Source organism: Octopus bimaculoides, chromosome 28 (genome assembly GCF_046866305.1).
Source record: "Octopus bimaculoides isolate indiv1 chromosome 28, ASM4686630v1, whole genome shotgun sequence".
NCBI classification, from domain to species: Eukaryota; Metazoa; Mollusca; class Cephalopoda; order Octopoda; family Octopodidae; genus Octopus; species Octopus bimaculoides.
This window is the reverse complement of record NC_142955.1, coordinates 7498018-7514797: the sequence shown is the minus strand read 5'-3', so window position 1 is coordinate 7514797 and position 16780 is coordinate 7498018. Positions and strand designations below refer to the sequence as shown.

General features: G+C 38.0%; 1 protein-coding gene across 3 annotated transcripts in view; it reads left to right on the top strand.

The window, feature by feature from the left end:
* Window positions 1–16780, top strand: part of LOC106870703 (colorectal mutant cancer protein) — a 542202-nt gene that overhangs the window by 30887 nt on the left and 494535 nt on the right. For all 3 annotated transcript variants that reach the window (XM_089343920.1, XM_089343919.1, XM_089343921.1), the window contains exon 2: window positions 1213–1388. In XM_089343920.1, coding sequence (XP_089200046.1) covers window positions 1213–1388 — 176 coding nt within the window. The remainder of the gene's footprint in view (window positions 1–1212; window positions 1389–16780) is intronic.

Below are 16780 nucleotides of genomic sequence, written 5' to 3'. Positions count from 1 at the left end.
TATGTTTTTGCCAATGTTTGCAATGATAAACTTGCTCTTTAAACGTGTTTACAAGAGAATTCTCTGAGAAAAGAGCAGACAAAAAAGATTTACCTTTATCTTATGGGAAGGACCTAGATAGAATATTCCATTCCAAATCAAATTGTTATGTTCCTTTAGAGACCAAATTACTTTACTAAGCCCAGTATTTCTGAGTTTATTGATATGTCTAAATGTAGAGTAATGTTTAGATATTCTTTTCAACAACTGGAATGATGAACTACCGATGTAAAATAAGACGTCAAAACTGGAAGTAATTTTACAATGATAAACAGAGTTTCTAGTCTTAGAGTTTCTGCTAAGGAAATGAATACGATTTGAATCTATATCAAAAATATTAATATTGTTGTTATTATTGTTCAAAGAATGGTTAGCGTTAATAATATCAATGTTATTATTTTCATTAAGTGGATTCGTATTTAACAACTTATTGTCATGCGAAGAGATGATTTGTGGAAGTTTTTTGATGTCTGAAAACCCTATTCTAATTTGGTGTGAATTGATAACGGAATGGTATTGTGAATTGATTGGGAAATTCTTATCACGAAACTGGTAAGGAAGGTTGGATTTGATCTGCTTACCATATGGAATTATCAACCAAACAGTTTTACTCGGACACACCTTGTTATTAGGGTGATTATGTTTGAAAGTCCTAGACTTATTTTTATTATGTATAACAGGACATGAAGAATGGTTATCTCCCACATGCTGCAAAATTACATTATTTTATTTAGTGTTATTCGAACTAAAATTTATATTGTCATTACCATTATCACGTGTTTTCATGTCCTGATTAATAGAGGCAGAATTAATGTCAATAGGGTTAATATAGGTAATTTTTTCTTTATAGCTTGCTTTAAGTAACGCAGAGTTATAAAATTTGGCTTTATCATTGAAGATGTCAACATTAGCAGATAATCTAGAAAGTCTAAGTGAAATATTTCTAACTAAATTCCTTGTAATAGCCATTGAATGATTACTGAAAGAGCAAATATATTTTTAGTTAGTTGAGGGTTTATTGTATAGGAAATATAAATCATTATATAAGGGTAATATCCAAAAAGTTGGCTTTAGTTATATTATCATCAAAAATTATACATATACATATGTTTATATATGCACTATGAATGAAAATTAAGGCTCAGTTATATTTTCATTATTTATAAATTCCAGGCCAGCATTCCTTAAAACATTTCAGTACCATCTACACAGTGAAACCTGGATTTGATTCCTCCTTGCAAAGTTTGAATAATTTAAAACTACACAGCAAAACTGTAGATTCAGGAACTTTTCATAAGTTATGTTCAAATTATTCAAATACTCGGGAGCTTATTGATTTTATTAGTAAGGTAAGTCAAAATTTCATCTCAGTCATTTTAATTAATCAATATCTGTTTAACCTTTTTGATACCAACCCTCAGACGGCCCCCTGTTTCTATGATACAAACTTCCTGTTTTAACCTTTAGCACACCGCATATTCTCTACAATGTTTTTCCCTGACACTGCCCTATTACTACAGAGAAGAAAACACATACAGTGACATGATGCCCATACAGTGGGCCAAAAGGCTAAAAGAAATGATCTAAATTAAAACTTTCTTCTGCCAAAATTCCACCTTGCCATGAAAGAGAGAAAAGATGTTGCTAGAAAATTGTTTGAAGGTGCTGAGAAAGCAAGCCGTTACAACTGGCTCAAGAGAGAGAAAGTAAGAGGATGAATGGTGCAGCAAGATGGTAGAAACATTTGGCCCAGAGGTGGAACATCTGCTTCAACAAAAGCTCATGCTGTTGTGTGGAAGCTTTGTTGCCTACATCAGTGGGTGCTCTGGTGTCATGATGGAAGTACCAAATCACCGACAGAGCTGCTTCACCACCTGAAGAAACATCGACTCCTGCATTCCAAGGCAGTGTACAGCAGCACAACATATGTGCTTACCCTAAAATATGTTCCAAATACTATCTTTTAATAATGATAAAATTATTTTACTAAATTCTTCGGGTTTTTTTTTGTTTTGTTCTAAAAATTAATCAAAACAAAGAAACAGTCTCAGCAGAAATATGACAATAAAGGGATTAAATTATTGCATGTTTTGTTGAGACGGGAACAGAGGTGTCGTGAGGATGGCAGGGTTATGGTAGAGTTGAAGGTGGGACTGGGTTGTGGTTAGAGATGGTAGGGTTGTAGTGGGAGGTGGCAGGGTTGTGGTAGAGTTGAAAGTGGGGCTGAGTTGTGAACAATCGCTAATGTTGTTTGATGATACACTAACACCTTATTAATTTCCAGTCATCCGCAGAATTTTCTAATGTAAGGGACATAACTCCACTTGCTTTAGGCTGCATGGCATTACTGAATTGTTATATTTTGTAGATAAACAAAAAGAATAATAATAGAACTTTTTTCAAATTGTGACACAAAACCTACATATTGAGGGAAAGGGACAAATCGGTTACATCACTCCCAGCACTTGACTGGTAATTAATTTTTTTTTACCATCTCAGCAGGGAGGCAAATCCACATAAAAACCCTTTATGAACAGCTCTCTTGACACGCTTTCCTTCAAATTCCCTCCTCCCATCATGCATTGCTTTCTTTCACATTAAAAGATCTATAGAAAGGTTTTCCTACTCATTTTTCAAGATTTTTACCTTTTCTACCGTATTTTTAATGTAGTACTTATATCCTTAATTTTAGTTTGTGTGCTTGTCTTTTACCCTGGACTGACTCATCAAAGAAAAATTGCTGAGAGATCTAATCATCTTCTATCCTCACCCCATGACCACTCCAGCATAATCAGTGCTAAAGTATTTAAGATTCTACACTGGTAGACAGACTGTGAGGATTTCAACATCACTTACATATATTTGCCATTGAATACCCAGGAAGTAGCAGAGATAATGTTGGTGAAATAGTTCCTGCTTATTCATATACATCCAGTTAATAATCCAAGTCTGTATGTCTATAGCAACGAAGACAAAACAAAATGACTGCAGACACATGTTCATACATAACTACTAATTCAAACTTAGGTGACACTCTCAGCCCTTAAATAACTTCAGTAACTTTTCATTTGATTAAAATAAATGTTTTTTTTTTTACTTGTTTCAGTCATTTGACTGCAGCCATGCTAGAGCAATGCCTTTAGTCAAACAAATTGGCCCCAGGACTTATTCTTTGTAAGCCTAGTACTTATTCTATTGGTCTCTTTTGCCGAGCCACTAAGTTACGGGAACATAAATGCACCAACATCAGTTGTTAAGCGATTGTGGGGGAACAAACACAGACACACAAATACACACACACACACACACACACACATATATATAATTGTTAAAGAGGATAACAAACATTAAGGCAAGACACAAACATCTCAAGTCATATACATTATTATTGGAAAAATTCAGTCTTACAGCTGTTTCTGGGATATCCCAGAGAATGGGATATTCCATCATTGGAGACAAATAGGGAAAAATGAGAAGGATATAGATTAATGAAATGATGATACAGAGGACAGGAGAAAAGGAATAAGGGGATGAAGAAAGGGAAGAAAAAAGAAACATAAAAGTTCACAATTCAACTTTCTGAAGAAAGTCCATAAGTTCTTAGGTGCAATCCTGTGTAAATCTATGTAGATTAAAGTCCTAATAGTGTACATATCCAGAAATAGACATGAACGTATCAACATTCAATAACAGAATGGTAGCAGAGGTGGCTTTTAAATGGTAGAAAGAAAGAAAAATAAATAAATAGAAAGAGAGTTAGAGAGAGTGAGGGAGGAAATTAAGGATTGGCATTAAGGATAAAATAAGGTACATAAGGATATAGTGTATAAGAATATAGTGTATAAAAATAACCAAGAAGATAAATAAATAAAGGGTAAATAAGGAGAGAGGAGGAGGATGTAAAGGAAGATAGAGTAAAAAAACAAAATGAAAATGAAAGGAATTTAAAGAGAATAGTAAGGTGCCAGTGGTATTCTTCTAGTCTATAGGGGTCAGGGAGGAAATCTAGTAGTAAGTGTTTGTGGCTAAGGTCAGTGGCTGTAGAAATATTTTTAGCAATGGGGAAACATGGGTGTTTTGTTCCTCATCCTTAAACAAACCTTATTCAAGAACATTTTGAGTAGGATGGGTTACTCAACTTGAAGAAAATTCTGACTGGGTCCCAGCTACAAGGTCATGTGCTGTTTATCTTGATATGAGATCACTATGTCGCACACACATGGTTGTGATGCATGTGCTTGGTGTACCCTTATATAGTCATATAGGGTGATTTGGGCTTCATATATTTGTACCCCAGTGTCACTTTGATGGCATGCGCTGCTCTCTCCTTCAATAATGATAATAATAATATTTGAGGAAAAGTGAGTGACCAAAATCAGGAACTGATTCCGGAAGTGGAAGCAAGTAAAGAATCTTGGGGAAGACTGTGAAAGAGGCCAGCAAGATATAAAGAAAACCCGGTGTGCCTAACAACAGTTAAAAGACAACTTGAAACTGTACCAAGACAAAAGGATGTCAGAATTAATCTATATACAGTGAGACAGAAGCTAAAAAAAAAAGAAATAGCAAATTGGAAAGGACCAGGCCCGGATGGAGTACAAGGTTATTAGCTGAAGAACTTTACACAGTTGCATGAAAGGATCACTGTGCAACTAAAAAACTGCCTGCAGCAAGGTTATGTCCCTGTCCGGATGACAAGTGGGCAAATGCTGCTATATCTCAAGGATCCCTTGAAAGGGAACTTGGCATCAAATTTTTGATCTATAACCTGCTTACCACTAATGTGGAATCTTATGACCGGTATCTTGGCAGAAGAGTTATACAACCGTCTGGAAAGTAACAATCTACTTCCAGAAGAACAGAAAGGATGCAGGAAACAAAGCAGGGCAACAAAGATCACTTATTAGTTGATAAAATGAGAAATTGTAGACATAGACATAGAATGAAGGAATGAAGCCAGTATGCTCCAATGGATGTGTAATGTCAGTGTGCATACTCAACAGAGTGTAAGTACCTTGAGAGAAAAGTGGACCTAAGAAGCATCAGATGTGGTGCGCAAGAGAGACGACTGCGCTGGTATGGACATGTGGTGAGAATGGATGAGGAGAGCTGTGTGAAAAAGTGTCACACCCTAGTGGTTGAGGGAACCTGTGGAAGAGGTAGACCCAGGAAGACCTGGGATGAGGTGGTGAGGCACGACCTCCGAACATTAGGCCTCACCAAGGCAATGACTAGTGACCGAGACCTTTGGAAATATGCTGTGCATGAGAAGACACCAACTGGTCAAAAGGATTAGGCACGCATGCATACGTACACTGTTTGTAAGCTTTTTATGTGTCTTATATTTTTATATTTTCATTTTTTAAATTTTTTTATTTTTTTTACTTTATTATTTTATATTTGTATTGAATTTTGTAAATCTCTGAAGAGGCCTAGCGAATCATGCATGTACCCCCATTACATCATTTTCATTTACTAATTACTCTGGCGTACAGGAGCTATAGAGATAGAATTGGGCATGCCAACGCTAGGTCGAAACAGCTGTAAGTTTCTGTCCCTTCTCCAATTGCTAAATGTCCTTTATATTTGTAACCTTAATTGTTAATGTGACGTGGTATGTCATAAGTATCTGTATATTGTGTTTTTTGTCAATTTAGTTATAAAATAAACAGATTAATCAACGGAATACATTTTCTGCAAGTCGATGGATACCGCATATTATCCTCCATTTTCTCATTGCTATATATATATACCCACATACATACATACATATATATATATATATATATATATATATATATATATACATATATATATATATATATATATATATATATACATATGGTGGTTGTCTACTCCTTAAACAGAGTTTGACCACCTCCTGCACCTACACCTTAGCCCTTTCATATATATATATATATATATGCACATATACAAACCTCACCCAGCTATTCTGATTATATGTCTGTGCACACGTTTGAATGTGGTGTGTGCCAGAGGGTTTGCAAATCCAATGGGGGTCTTAAAAGACATGTTAGGATCCACAATGAGCAGAACTTACTTGCAGGTATTGGTAGTGCAAATCAGAGGTGCAATCTGTGTGGGTGTTTTTTCAAAACACTGTCTGGTTTAAAAAGCCACATCAGACGCCATGAAAGGGCTAAGGTGTATATATATATATATATATATATATATATATATATATATATATACATATATACATATATATATATATATATATATATATATATACATATGGTGGTTGTCTACTCCTTAAACAGAGTTTGACCACCTCCTGCACCTACACCTTAGCCCTTTCATGGCGTCTGATGTGGCTTTTTAAACCAGACAGTGTTTTGAAAAAACACCCACACAGATTGCACCTCTGATTTGCACTACCAATACCTGCAAGTAAGTTCTGCTCATTGTGGATCCTAACATGTCTTTTAAGACCCCCATTGGATTTGCAAACCCTCTGGCACACACCACATTCAAACGTGTGCACAGACATATAATCAGAATAGCTGGGTGAGGTTTGTATATGTGCATATATATATATATATATATATATATAATCACATACACATGTGTGTGTGTGTGTGTATATATATATATATATATATATATATATATATATTTCATCTTCACCAGAGAGCGGGATGCAGGGTTGCTCTTGAATACAAAGACCCTCCTGGGTGAAGAATGTACCCACCAGCATAGACTAGTCATTAGTGACTTTAGACTCGAAGTCAGAATGATGCCAAGAAGCAGACCAATCCAGAAAAGAAGGATTTGGAAGCTAAAGAACCCTTCACATGGTCAGAAATTTAGGGACATCCTCATCAAGAAATTTGATATGAGGAAGGAGGAGCTACAGACCTCGGACGTAGAAGGTAGCTGGAAATTCCTCCGTGACAGCTTACTAAGTGCCACAGACCAAGTCTGCGGATGGTGCAAAGTCCCTTCCAGACCTAGAGTAACGTGGTGGTGGAATAATACTGTAAACAAAGCCATTAGAGCAAAGAAACAGGCCTGGAAAGCCTGGAAGAGTGGCGGTAGCAGGGAACTGTACCAGATAGCCAGGAGGGAGGCTGGGCAACAGGTATACATAGCCAACAGAGAAGCAGATAAGAAGTTTGCCAATGTCCAGCAACGTGAGAACCAACGAACTGAAGTATTTCAGATTGTAAGAAAATGTGTGAGAGAAAATTGTGATGTCACAGGAGAAAAATGTGTCCGCATGGATGATGGTGCACTTGCTTTTAATGATTCTGAAAAGAAAGAGGTTTGGAGAAGCCATTATGAAAGACTGCTGAACATGGAGAATGAATAGAAAGAGGAGAGCTTGCCAAATATTGACCCAGTAGAAGGACCAGCTATCTGAATAGACAGCACCCTGGTAGACAAAGCAATTAAGGGTATGAAGCCAGGAAAACTCCTGGCCCATCAGGAATCACTGCTGAGATGCTTAAAACATTTGGTGGTGTGGGTTATGGCCTAGTCACCCATATTGTAAACCAGGTAGTTCGTGATGGAGTCATACAAGGGTAAAGATAATGCTTTAGATAGAAATAACTGCAGAGGTATCACAGAGAGGGTCATAGCCCAACTAATTAGGGAGAGAGTCTGTTTAGATGAGATGCAGTTTGGTTTTGTGCCATGTAGAAGCACCACTGATACTATATTCCTGGTACAGAAACTCCAAGAGAAATACCTAGCCAAAGATAAACCCCTATACTTGGCTTTTGTGGATTTGGAGAAAGCCTTTGACAGGATCTCCCGTTCCCTTATCTGGTGGGCGATGTGGAAGCTAGGGAGTGACGAATGATTAATAAGGGCTGTATAGGCCCTATACAGAGATGCCTTTAGTAAGGTTAGGGTTGGCAATGAGTATAGTAAAGAATTCCAGGTATATGTAGGGGTCCACCAAGGATCAGCCCTCAGCCTCCTCTTGCTCATCATAGTCCTCCAGGCAATAACAGAGGAACTCAAGACAGGTTACCCTTGAGAGCTCCTCTATGCTGATGACCTTGTTTTTATAGCTAAATTTGTATGCAAATATATACTTATGTATATATATATATATTTCTAATTTTATTTTATGTGTGCGTTCGTTACACACATTTCGTAAACTTTCTCTCTTTTCTTTTCTTACTCGAAGTATCTTTTCTCTTCCTACTTGATACTCAATAGCATCTTTACACAGTACCCTCCTTTTCTCTCCTCTCTCACTAGCTTTCCTTTTCCTTTCCTCTCCCTCCTCCCTACACTTAATGTATACTTCCCATTTCTTTCGTTTGTAATAGATGACCTGTATATGTATACACCAAGAGATTTTGTCCACATGTATGAGTACGTACACATATGTATATGTGTATTTATGTCTTACCTATATATGTCTATATATGTGCATATGTGACTTTATGTCTTACCTATATATGTGTATATGTGTATTTATGTCTTACCTATATATGTCTATATCTGTATATAACTATGTACATGCATCTGTGTATATTTTAGTGTATATATGTATTTTATACATGGCTTAGTATGTGTATATGCTGCTGAAAAAATATGTATGTAATACATCATGAAAATTTTTAATTTTAATTTTAATGTTTTAATTGATTTATATTTTGTATATAATTATTTACCAGATGTATTTAGAATCTGTGCTTCAATTTAAGGTTTTCTTCAATTTTACAAGAGGAATTTATACTGGATTTATTTTGTTCATTGCATGCTTAAGACTGTTTAGTTGAAAGGACCAATGAAACAAAGCCATTTTCAAAGGTGTATCCTTTAAACTAGTTTTATATTTGACTATATCGTCATTTCTGTTCCATTCTAACAAAACTGTCCGACAAACAGGAACGTGAAACTGGATAACAGTTTTTGTGATATTTCTGCTGCTTTTAATAAAGTATGTATATATATATATATATATATATATATATATATATATATGTTTAATTGATGAAAGATAAAACCATTTAATGATTCTATCAAGTGGCCAGCATGTTAACTCCAGTTAGGTAAATGTTTATACTGATATATAACTATATAGATATAATAGAAAAAGGGTGTGGATAAGCACACCAACATACTTGAAGTAGATGCTAATAGCTCAATAAACCACATATTATCTTACTCTGTTAGCACGGGTTGAAAGTGGGCTAGTGAATCAATCAGATTTTTTAAAGAAGGGTGTTTTATATGTGGTTTATAGCACTATTAGTGTCTATTTCAAGTATGTTGGTGTGCTTATTCACACCCTTTTGCTACAATTATATCTATATAATTATATATAAGTATATATATATATATATATATATATATATATATATATATTACGGAGATGTACTTGCATAGCAAGTGACCTGATCTGAGATCGTGTGCTGGAACGAAAACAATTGCAGCGTGGAAGGTGTTTATAAGCCATTTAAAATAACACACAAAATCCATTAGATTCACTTCAATATTTAAATTTAATTTGTCGAAATATTTTCGTCACTTTGAGACCGCGACCTGTTCACTGACAAAATTCTGTGCTGCATCTCTTTAAATGGCTTATAAACACCTTCCACGCTGCAATATATATATATATATATATACACACACACATGACAGGCTTCTTTCAGTTTCTATCTACCAAATCAACTCACAAGGCTTTGGCTGGCCCAAGGTATCATGCAGAAGGACTGAACCTGAACCCATGTGGTTGGGAAGCAAGCTTCTTTATTTCATCGAATTAGCCATATAGGCTGTACACAGAATTGCCAGAAGCACAGCGGGCTGGACAAAAGCATTAATGTCATGAAGGATGATATAAATGAGAGGGGTATTCGGCGCCCACTGACAGAAAACCCCTCGAAATCACTGTTCAAGCAGTTCAATAAAAACCATTAAAAATACATGAAAAAAAACCCAATCATTTGGGCCCCCAAGCAAGTTGACTTGCCGCCTGCAAACAACTCTGCAGCGACAAGTCAGGGCCCACAAAAAAGAATGCGAACTCTTTTTTGTCAAGAGTCTCCATGGCCCTTGACAACACTGAATGTTGTACTACCTCCGCAGTTACCTGTGGAGGCCACAATGGACTGATTGTGCACTCCGCGAACATAATTTCTCGGTCACACTGGTCATCCAGCACTTTTCTTACAGGCCCTTCCTTGCAATAAAGGAGGACAAACTCCTCCTCCTCACGGGAAGGAGCCTCAAGCTGATCCGTCAGTGGCACACTTCCCACCAACGGAGCCTTTTCTGCTGGCGGCACACATCCCGCCAGCGTTTCAGTCGGTGGCACAGGGACATCCGCTGACTCTCCCCTGCTCCTCTTTTTCCTCTTTCTTTTCGAGGCTATGGGAGCAGGGGGCACTGTCCCCCCGCCTCCTGTGCCGCTTGCCTGTTTTTAGGTGAGCAACCAATGTTGCTCTCCTTCCTTTTTCTTTTCGTGGAGCAAGCTTCTTACCACACAGTCACACCTGTGCCTATCTTCTTCCAACATATTCTTGTGTTTTGTCAGCAGTCCTTACATTTCTCTTGGTGATACAGATAAAGAAATGGCATAAAGAGAAAACATCAATATAGAATAATAAATGAAAAACTAAGAACTTTGTCCAGACACTTCACTTTAGAGCAGAGGTTCTCAAACTTTTTGGGTCCCCCTCATGGCCACATAATGCACTCAGTGCCACCACCCCTATTTTTATGTATAAATAAATATTTTATACTTTACTAATTTATATATGCTATGAATAATTTGATATTTAATATTATATAATTTGTATACTGCACTTGTTGCGTTGTGACCCCCTTCAGTCATAATGACCATGGAGTTGCACCTAGAAAGTTACCCTCCGAGGCACAAGTCTGAGCAAGGTTGTGCATGGAAAGCTAGCAGTCACCCATTCATACCGGCCTCCCCTCTCCACACCACCAGTGTTATCCAAGGGAAAGGCAAAGGCCGATACAGCTTGGCACCAGTGATGTCGCAGCTCATTTATTAACGTGCAAGTGGCTGAGCACTCCACAGACATGCGTACCCTTAACGTAGTCCTCAAGGAGATTCAGCATGACACAGAGTGTGACAAGGCTGGCCCTTTGAAATACAGGTACAACAGAAACAAGAAGAAAGAGTGAGAGAAAGTTGTGGTGAAAGAGTACAGCAGGGTTCACCACCACGTCCTGCCGGAGCCTTGTGGAGCTTTAGGTGTTTTTACTCAATAAACTCACAATGCCAAATCTGGGAATCGAAACCGCAATCCTACGACCGCAAGTCCACTGCCCTAAATTCATAGCGTCCACCAATTCCCTGCCTTCCTCCCAATGCCTCCTTTTTCTCTATGCCCCCCCCCACCACCACCACTGCCCTCTTAGACACCAGCGCCCACCTGGACCTTCTCAATGCCTACTGAGGGGCAGGGCGGTAGAGCCCACTTTGAGAACCTATGCCTTAGAGGAACATACCAACTAGTTATATACCCAGGATATACAACTAGGGCAACATGCCTTCCCCTCTCCTTCTCTTCCTCCTCCTCCTCCTCCTACTACTACTACTAGCACCACCACCACTACCGCCACAACTAGTACTGCTACTATTACAACTACTACCACCACCACCACCACCACCACCACCACTACTACTACTATCACTACCACCCACCACCACCACTGCCACCCACTACTACTACTACTACCATACGGGTTGTACCATAAACTATACACTTATAAAGTGTGTGTGTATCCCTCTATTGGCAATGGTTGAAACAATCTGGGAGTCTTTATGTTTTGTTTACTGTGAAGTTGTGTGAGTATAGGAAGGGGTTTCTACAGGTCCCACCACCTATGCCACAGTTAGCATCACTATGACAACTACTACCATCATCAATTCTGACTGAGGCAATAACCAATACCACCACGACCACCACCACAACAGACACCACTATCGCCAACATAACAACAGACATCACCACCACTGATACTATCACAACACTACTACCATTGCCACCAACACTACTACCACGACCACTGCTGCTGCTACCAGCACTGTCTGTGCTTACTGCCACCAGCACTACCACCACCAGAACAGATGCCACTATCACCACTGCAACAACAGATACTACCACCACAACAACAGACATCACCATCACCGCTGTCAGCACAGATACCACCGACATTACCATCAGTACTACCACCACTACTACTATTATCACTGCTACTACCACAACTGCTACTACCACTACCATCACCACCACCACTGCTGTCAGCAATATCACCTATAGCACCAACACCACCAGCACCAGCACCACCACTACCATCACTACAACCACCACCACCACTACTATCATCATCATCCTGATCAGGCTCTATTATGTTGTTGTCTCACCGCCAAGCATCCCCGGACCATTCCAAGACCAGATCTATTTCTGTATTTAGTTCAGTGGGAAAACAAAGCAAAAAAAGACAGCTTTGATGGTTAGCGATGGGGTAGTGGGGTGGAGTGTAGTGTGGTAAGGTGCATTCTAGCACATAGTATGGTCCATTGTGGTTGGAAATTAAAGTATTTCTAATTTGCTAAATTATGATGATGGAGACTTTGTCTGGGAGATTTTCATTCATATATTATACACATATGTGTATGTATATATATAATATATACATACACACACACACACACACACATATATATACATATATAAATTTACTTATAAATACATATATATATATAGTTCAAATTTATAGAAAACAAAAGACGAAGACAGATGTAGGAACAAGCTGATGTATTAGTTTAATGCTCAGGAAGAATGGAAAAGTCTTTTACATTTTTTGCCTATGCTCTTCAACAGAAAGAATTAAGAGGAAGAAAAGGAGAGAGAATGAAAAAAAAAACAGAGTAAGAAAAGATGTGTAGGGATTAACGGTTCAACATAATGAAATAGCCAAAAGAAAGAGGCTGAATGAAAGGGAGATAACAACAGTGACTCGGCCAAACAAATTCGCTCTCATGCAAGTGTGTGTATGTGAGAATGGGGCGTGTATATGTGAATAGGGGAGTGAGTATGTGTATGTGGGCAAGCTGAAAAATATGTTGGGTAATATGTGTTACATGTACAGGTATGTATGTGTGTGTGTGTGTGCATGTATGGACGTGTCTATATGTGAGTATGCATATAGACATGTTATATGTGTGTGTATGTGTGTGTGTGTGCGCATGTGCATGTGTATGCAAACGTTTGTGTTTAGAAGTTGATGTATGCTTGTTCAGGTGGTGTGTGCACTTGTGTGTGTGTGTCTGTGACCATATAGTGTGCATGTGTATATACTGTTTTTGGCAAAAAGTTGTCTGTCTATGCGTGTTGTGTGAGTTTATATGTGTTGCGTATGTGTGTATATATTGTCTGTGTTTAGGCATTATGTGCTTGTGTAGGTGTAGGAATGTGCATGAGGATGTTTTGTGTGCGTACTAAGTTGAACAGTGAGTAGGTGTGCTCATATAGTGGTGTGTGTGGAGAAACTATTGAAGAGTGTGTGTGGGTGTATGGGTAATAGAGTGTGGATGTGTCGATAAGGGTGTGTGGTATGGGGAGTGAGAAGGTGTTTGTGGGTGTGTGGGAATCTGTGTGGGGTTGGTGTCAGATGTAGAGAGGCAGTGAGTTGAGCCCATATGGTGCAAAGGAACAAAAGGAGAAGATTAATTCCTGTTCATGGCAAAGGCGATAGTCCGGGTGGCCCCTGCACAGACAGTCTGAACACAGAAAGAACTTGTAGTGAATAACCAGTAGTATGGGAGTGGCATGAGACCAGGGTGTCATTGCCAAGTCTGATGTCTTGGAGGTGTTCTGTGAACCGGTCAGTCAAGCAGTGTTCCATTTGACCAATGTATAGGGAAGGACAGAGAAAGTAAGAGATGCAGTACATAACATTACTGCAGGTGCAGGATATAAATACATATACATACATACATACATATATATATATATATATATATATATATATATATATATATATATACTAGCAGTATAACCCGACGTTGTCCGGGTGTGACTTATTACGCCATGTACGATAAGTCTTGCTAGGTGAAAATCAACTAAAAAAGAAAGACTTACAACGAAAAAACACTTATGATGTAAATATGTTCGTAATTCAAAAGACGAAATTAAAAGGACAAGTTTGAAGGCTGTTTTGCGTAACATTATTAATCGTATGTAAATTTCATCTGTCTAATTGGCTATACAAATGATATGTGCAAAACAACTTTTTGCACTGCCCTGATTATACATAGCAGGGTAATCCTTTTTCGCAGGAGTTAGGACGGCAATTTCTGATGAAGCAATTGCTGGCGATCTGTTGCTACACAGTTTTGCCAGAATTCTAACAGATTGGGCAGAAGATGTTGATGCACCATTTTGCATTATGTTCAAAGTAGCTTCTGGAATGTGGTGAATTGCTGCAGTCTGTTACTGTCTTATTAAACCGGTTGCTTTCTTTCCCCAGCAAGCTCTCTTCTTTGGAGGCATAACCTATGTATATATTAAACAGAACAACAAAAGTTATAATAGATGGCAGGGTCGGTAGTTTTCACATTTTGGTAATTTTGCGAATTAACATCCGCACGATTACTTAACCCTAACACTAACCCTAAATCATAACCCTAAACCCTAACCCTAAAACCTTAATCCTGACCCTAAAACTGTAACCGTAACACTTACCCTAACCTGGTAATCTTCAAGTTTAGGGAGTTAAAAAAAGAAAACAAAAAATATTCATGGGAAATAACTGAACGACTTCCCAGTATTGTCCGTACTACTCTGAAATGTGTTTTCTTTTAGCTGTTTATAAATAAATCACACACGTGTTTGTTTGTTTTTACACACGGGTTTTTTTTTTCTAAAACAGCATGCGACAGAAGGAGAGAACTTCTTTGTCGATGGAAATGATAATGAAATTCAACAGATGTTAGATATTTATTCAAGGGTCAGCATGCAGTTCTAGAAATTAACCTACTCAACATTATAAACGTCAGAAATGGCAGCCAAAAAAATAAACGAATGTTTTTTTTGGGGGGGTGGGGGGGTTGAATTCCGCCATAGAAATTCATGTAGATAAGATGAAAATAAGGTAATCTTCAAGTTTAGGGAGGTAAAAAAAATGTAAATAAAAATATTCCGGTCTTCCACGAGGCATTTTCGATCTCTCAGTTAACTTCAATCAAATCACGTGTGTGATTTATTTATAAACAGAGTAGTACGGATAATAGTGGTAAGACAGTAAGACGTTCAGTTACTTCACTTGATTTTTATTTACTTTTTTTTTATCCCTAAACTTGAAGACTACCCCCTAACCGTAACCCTAAAACCCTAACCCTAACACCCTAGTGAAAATCGTGCGGGTGTTAATCTGAAAAATTACCCACATTTGTAATGAAGTTCAGTGATTTTGCAATGTGTTGTCCTGTCGGTCAAACTAAAGCGTGAATGTTCTGAGACGCCTTACGGGAGTCAAGAAACAAAAGGAAAATAGTGTAATAGATGCTTTTAAAAAGAAAAAAGGATTTTATCCCTTATATGTATACTGTTCAGTATCTATGCATTGAATAAAATCTATCTTTCTACTTGTACTACCATACATTTCAGCGCTTCGAAAAACAAACTTGTTTGTTTACATACAGCGTAACGAAAAGGAAAGTTTAATCTATGACTTTGTATGCATAAGACAAAGTAGGAGTTATCGTTCGTAAACGTTCATAAGAGAAAGTAGGAGTTGAAAGGATTTGTAAAGGTCGTAGAAAGAGGAAATTTAGGTTTTATTAGGGGAATTGTGTAAATGTATGAATTGGATACACACATACACACACACTCATAAACTCAGCTATATATATATATATATATATATATATATATATATATATATATATATATCGATACATATACACATATATATATATAAATACATATATATATATATATATATATATATATATATGTGGGAGAATTTATGTAAAAAACAACAGCAGATGAGGACGCAACAAACTATACGTGGGTCAGACGGGCCGCCGACGGGCCGACCGTTTCACCGAGCACCTAAGGGACGTTAGGTTAGGTTCGGACTCCCCTGTCGACCGTCACTTCCACTTGGCCAACCACTCCCCCTCTAACATCTCAGATTCACCCACACACTTATACAAACTCACATACACATGCACACTTGCGCATACACACACACGCAAACATACACACCCTTGCACACATAACCCATATATACCCCCATTCAAACATAACCCCCATTCACACATAACCCCCATTCACATATACCTCCCATATACCTAATACATACACCTCCCACACACCTTACATATACACCGCCCACACACCTGACAAACACGCATGACAAACATACATGCGCGCCCTCACACACACATATAGACGAACGCACATATATACACACACAGTGATAGAGACACACACCTACTTACACAGCCCTACACACACACACACACACACCCATATATACGCGCACGCCTACATACACAGCCACATACATATATACACACACACACACAGGAGTGCACACACACAATAAAACACACATACCTGGCACACATCTTTACGCTCTCACACACACATACGCACGCACACACACATAAACACACACATACACACACACACATGTACACACATGCACACACGCACACACACCTCTCACATACACAAACACACACATACTCACATACACAACACAC